The 5,286-nt window shown below is 36.3% G+C and overlaps 1 protein-coding gene across 1 annotated transcript; it reads left to right on the top strand.

Moving 5' to 3' along the window:
* The first annotated feature begins 945 nt into the window (after window positions 1-945).
* On the top strand, window positions 946-5,286 carry LOC137953976 (F-box protein At5g67140). The gene is made up of 5 exons (XM_068801553.1): window positions 946-1,168; window positions 1,267-1,413; window positions 3,478-3,613; window positions 4,104-4,202; window positions 4,976-5,286. Exons 1-5 carry the CDS (start codon window positions 1,074-1,076, stop codon window positions 5,186-5,188), a joined length of 690 nt encoding a protein of 229 aa, XP_068657654.1. The 5' UTR covers window positions 946-1,073; the 3' UTR covers window positions 5,189-5,286.

Here is a 5,286-nt window from a genome sequence, read left to right as displayed (position 1 = left end):
TAAATAATAAGTTTAAGCAAGTTTGGCATGAAAAATACCAAGTGCACAATGAATTCCAAAATCACAAGCTTGAGTACTTGGCCTTTCAGAAAAAAATTCTTTATTTTGGTGCTTTTAAATAGATGTGAAGATCTAAGAACACTTGGAAGGCTAGAAAAAAATTGTTTTTCATTGTAACAGACTAGATAAATAGTGTAGGGAGTAGAATGGTTTAAATAGAACTCAATCAAACGGTGTAAAAACTTATTGCTAGAAAATGACAGATAACTATTTAACAAAAATCAACCAAATAAAATACCACAAATAGTGTGTTTTCTCTCTTCTGTCTGAACAAACGGGTTATGATCGGTTCTGGTCAGACAACTTTCAATAGTGTCATTTCTCTTATTTTCTTTGTATGCCCGGTCATACAATTAACTAGAACTAACCAAACAATACCTTTTCTCTCTCCTAGCCATTGAGCTAGTTTGCAAGCAATTAGATGCCCATTCAAACTATTACAAAGTTACTTGTATAATATATTCTAAAATAACATATAAAATTAATAATTTATTATTATTAGACATAAATTATAAAAAAAGGATTATGTTGAATATATTTATATAATTTATTATTTTATATTCTTGAACCTCACCTTGTTTCATGAAAAACTATCAGGCTCACACCCCTGGCTAGGTTTCTGAGGAATCGTAAATATACGGCAATAGCAGGGCAATTGATTTGGGCCAGAGTCGTTCAGATTCCAGAATCATGGTAAGAGACGGTACCCTGGTTGGTTCTCTGCCTCATGCCTTGGATCAAAGATTCTAAAACTGCCCAGTTGGGGGTTTTCACTACACACTTCCAGTTTTTACGTGGAGTACTGGTTGTTGTAACGATGACAGAAAGATGGCCACATTTTTTCGTTTTTTCGACGCTGTTGACTATATATTTCGAGAGGACGGAAACTTCAGTATTCGTGCTACAAACCCCTTTCTTCTTCGTTGCGTGTCTATCTTCCTTTGCTCCTTTTATATGTAAACTTAAATCAGTTTTCTGGTTTTCTTTATCTCGTGTGCTGTTCTGGGGAAGTCATGGCTAAGGATGAGTACGCCGATATCGATCGTCTTCCCGTCGACCTCCTCTCCCATATTTTCGCTCTTATCTCCTCCTTCTTGGACTTGGCCCAGTAATACATCTTAGCTGCCAAACATTTATGGGTAATCTGTTACTTATTTTTGTATTTGTTTTCATTGTAATGATTGTATTCAATTTTTTTTGTCTCAGCGCAAGTATAGTATGCCGGAAATGGAAACAAGGGGTGGAGCAGTCTCTGGCAAGGAGAAAGAGTCTTAGCTTCGCCGGTTGGAATATGGATGATGATTCCATCGCCCGGCTTGTTGGCATCGCTTATAACCTTAAGGAGCTTGACATGTAATTTCCTATTCTGAAACTCCCCTCTTCCCTCTTGTAGAGGCCACAGATTTTTATGCTTTTTCGTTCTCCTCTGGCTCTGGTTATTTTTTATTTAATTACCAGTTGGGCACGATGCTTATTCTTGGCTGTAGTCCAGTTTGCCGCTAGTCTGGCTAAGGTAGGAGAATTGGTTTGTTTGTTTCGTGTTCTGAAAATTAGGGACAAAAACAGAGCTATCGTTCCAAATTATGAAATTTGGAGTTGACCAATGAATCCAGGTAAAAAAGTGAAATCCTATAGCACCATAACATGTCCTGGAGGAAGGGATAAAAATCCTTTGTAGAAAGAGGGTGATAGTGGTAAAAGCCTGTCCAGCCTACCATCCTTCATCTTCTGTTGCAATTTCCGGTTGACATTAGTTGCCTGAAACGTCAAAGCTTCTAGACTGACATCAATTCCTCAATAGAAAGAAAATGCAGAGTAATATTTCCACCTGTCAAGTCTAATTGTTGTCGTACAGTTTTACTGTTTATAGAAGTGCAAATATGATCTAGGCTCCTACCACCTCATGATGAAATTCATGAACATCCCGTTCTAACTGAAGTCATGCTAAGCAGGGACAGTGAACGAAAAATGGTCAGAAGTACTGCAGCGCAGAAGTTGAATAGATTGGGCATTATATAACTACAGATATTCTGTTTTTGTTTTGGCTAGATATTCTTGAGATGATAACAACACAGCCTGAATAGAAGGCCTTATAAACCCAAAGACCATGTTTAGCCATCTAGTACCTGGTCTCTTAGCCTGTTTGGTTGCCTGGTGATTCCACTCCCGCTCCAAGCTTAAGAGAATCTGAGCTGGAAGGTAATCAGGAAACTTTGCATGGGGCATCTATGGTGCTTGTTGTGATTGCAGTCAATGTTGAAATGAATACCCCTTCACCCCACCCCCTTAATGTACTGTTAAATCTTTAGTTACAGTCTGGATCAGGATGATAGTGGGGAGACTGGTCCGTGGTGGTGTTTATATCCTGATATTTCCATATGGTAATATATATATAGTTTTTTTACTCAATGCTCTGTCAGAGATGTCAAATGACTAGGAACAGAGTGCCTTTCTTGTGGAGTTATGTACCACATTTACTGCATATTCATGAAATAATTGATTGAATCCTTTATGGTCTAGATGTGGACAGGTCTATTGAACACATTTCTGAAAATTGACTGTGCACAATTGTCCTGTATCTTAGTTCTCTTTGTCTTTATTAACCAAAGTGCTTCCCCTTTTTGTTTGGCCTGAACCTGAAAGAGGCTGTCACCCTCTACAATCTTGATGTCTGGAACATTCAGAAAGTGCAAGTGAAGTGATATCTGCTCTACTGCTCTTAAGGGTTTAGCCTGGTCTCTCAATGGTATAATGAGATTGGATATTTGTTTCTCTTCAAGTTTTGAAGCTGTGCAAAAAATAAAGTAGATCCGTTTAATTTTGATTCCTAACAAGAATCTTGGACTGATGGCTCTAGCTACTACCTTGTGGATCACATTGAAAGAGATGCTTTGCACAAATGTCTGTATGAAATGTTATTCACAAACTATGCTGTACTGAAAAAAAGTGTAAAATTAGAGAAGAAAGAAGAGAGAAAAGGAGAGGAGAGAGAGAACCAGAGTGTGTTGATGCCACTCTCTGAGGCTAAGTATGATCCCCTCTTTATTTTACTTAACCGACTTGAAGTCTAATTACATAACTACCCCTTGAGACATAAACGTCCATAATTTCACTAACTATACGTCCAAATAACATGAAATCTAGACTATAGATTTCTCATACTATTCTAATGTTGTTGACACTATTACAGACTTATACAGAGAATGCTAACTAGCTAAAATTCCCTACTAGATATTTAACATGTACCTTTCCTTACTATTGTTGCTTGTATGTGTGATGGGTAAACTGTTCCTAATCCAGCTTCAATGCTGCATACCATGGATGGATATGCGTCAGAGTTAAAATTTGTAGCTTCCTGTCTTTAGGTATTCCCCAGATTCCATTTTTGGATTTTTACACCTTATTCCAATCCTGTAGTTCACGGAGTTCTTGGAGCTGTCGCTTGACTGATGATGGACTATACAAGATATCAATGGCTAAGTGTGTCAGCAATCTGACATCAATATCTCTATGGGGTATGGTGGCAATCACTGATAAAGGTGTTACTTCACTGGTATGTGATCTTGTCAGTACTTCATAGATAAAGAAATTTGTTGTGAAAATCTGTTGTTTCTCATTGTGCACACATAAATAATAATGTCTTTGCTACATAAATATTAATGTCCTTGCTACTATATAATGTGTATCAGTTTCACATCTTTGATCTTCCCTGTTAGAGTGTATGTGCATGCAGACTTTCCTTTATTATATTACAATTTTAATTTGATTGGCTATTTGCTTTCATTGTCATCCTGAAATGGCTACATGTATTGTACTACGAAATATGATTTTCATCTTAATTTGTTTCTATTTTGTGGTTTTCTAGAATAAAAGCCATGATTTCTTTTGAATTCCAAGCTTCGTAAAGTCATAAAACACTGAAGGAATAACAAAGTATAATGATTTCTCATGTGATTTACAGCTTCACCATGATTTTCTTTTTAGGTTGAGTCAATTTGCAGTTCATACATTTCCCTGTTGATGAACTTGTTTTATCTCTGCAGGTCTCAAGTGCCACTTCTTTACAACATCTGAATATTGGTGGTACTTTCATTACTGATGAGTCTTTATATGCAATTGCAGATAACTGCCCTAATTTAAAGGTGAAATTCCAGAAGCATGTAAACTTTATTTTTTCTGGCTTATGATATTCGTAATGCTGATGTTGTTTTGTGTGGTTGCACTACTTGTTCTTTTAGGATGCATTGCTTTGACATCCTCAAGTTCTTGCATGAACTGTTTCACACATCTGAATGAGAATTCTTTTTTTTTTTTTTTGCTAACAAGTAGTATTTTTTTATTCTCTATTCTTGGTGCTCTGAATAGCAATGGATAAAGAGTTACTTAGATAAAAAGAAAAAAAATTGCTGTAAAATTAGCAAATAAGTCTGTGAAAAGTAGAAAATAGGTTTTGAGTTCATATTCCATGTTGGGAAAGTGTTTCATTTTTCACTCTTTGATTTCTTCAATTTTTTTATGACGTTTTGTAATCTTTCTTCCATATCATAGAAGCTATGTTATTTCAGATGAAAGATTACTTCCATCTAATTGCTCTAAATATGTGCTTTAGAATTGTGGGCCAAAAGGTTGCTGGTGTGCATTTTTCATGTTTTGTTCTTTGAAATAATCTCCACATTCTTCAAGGGTCTGTTTGGAACCCCTAGAAAAGAAAAAGAAAATAAGAATTTAACTATTATTATTAACCAAAAACAGTTAGTGAAAATGAGATAATGATCAAATTCTCATTTTCTTTTCCATGGGTTATAAACGGACCTCAAGTTTTTAGCTCTTATGATGGAAAATACTCATCAGAGATGCATTGGTCACATAGCCTTTGAAGTTGATTTGAAGGTATAATCTTTCTTATTTTCAACAGGCTATTGTTCTATGGAGTTGTCGCCATGTGATCGGCAATGGCCTCATCACCCTTGTAAACAAATGCCGCAAACTCGAGTCAATCAATGTCTGGGGTATGCGAGTTCCTGTGGACTGCTTCATCAGTTTGCTTGCTATCAGTCCTGCTCTTGAGATTAAACCCGGAGGATTGCAAGCCAGTGTTGGAAGGGTTTCACTTTGGCCCGTATTGTGAATGTAATTTGTTGATCTGATCATCTATCTATCTATCCTTGTTTGGGATATGGTCTTTAAATGTGTGCCTGTAGATAACGATAATTGGAAAATCCAAAG

The sequence above is a fragment of the Aristolochia californica genome, unplaced genomic scaffold (genome assembly GCF_029961685.1).
Source record: "Aristolochia californica isolate CCGP_79_NKW_82.1479 unplaced genomic scaffold, dmAriCali1.0.hap1 SCAF_16, whole genome shotgun sequence".
Classification (NCBI taxonomy): Eukaryota; Viridiplantae; Streptophyta; class Magnoliopsida; order Piperales; family Aristolochiaceae; genus Aristolochia; species Aristolochia californica.
This window is presented reverse-complemented; position numbering and strand designations above follow the sequence as displayed.

Coding starts and splice junctions, on each gene's coding strand:
- LOC137953976 (XM_068801553.1), top strand. CDS start 1,074: ATGGCTAAGGATGAGTACGCCGATATCGATCGTCTTCCCGTCGACCTC. Junction 3,614..4,103: donor ATAAAGGTGTTACTTCACTG/GTATGTGATCTT, acceptor TTATCTCTGCAG/GTCTCAAGTGCCACTTCTTT. Junction 4,203..4,975: donor ATAACTGCCCTAATTTAAAG/GTGAAATTCCAG, acceptor TATTTTCAACAG/GCTATTGTTCTATGGAGTTG.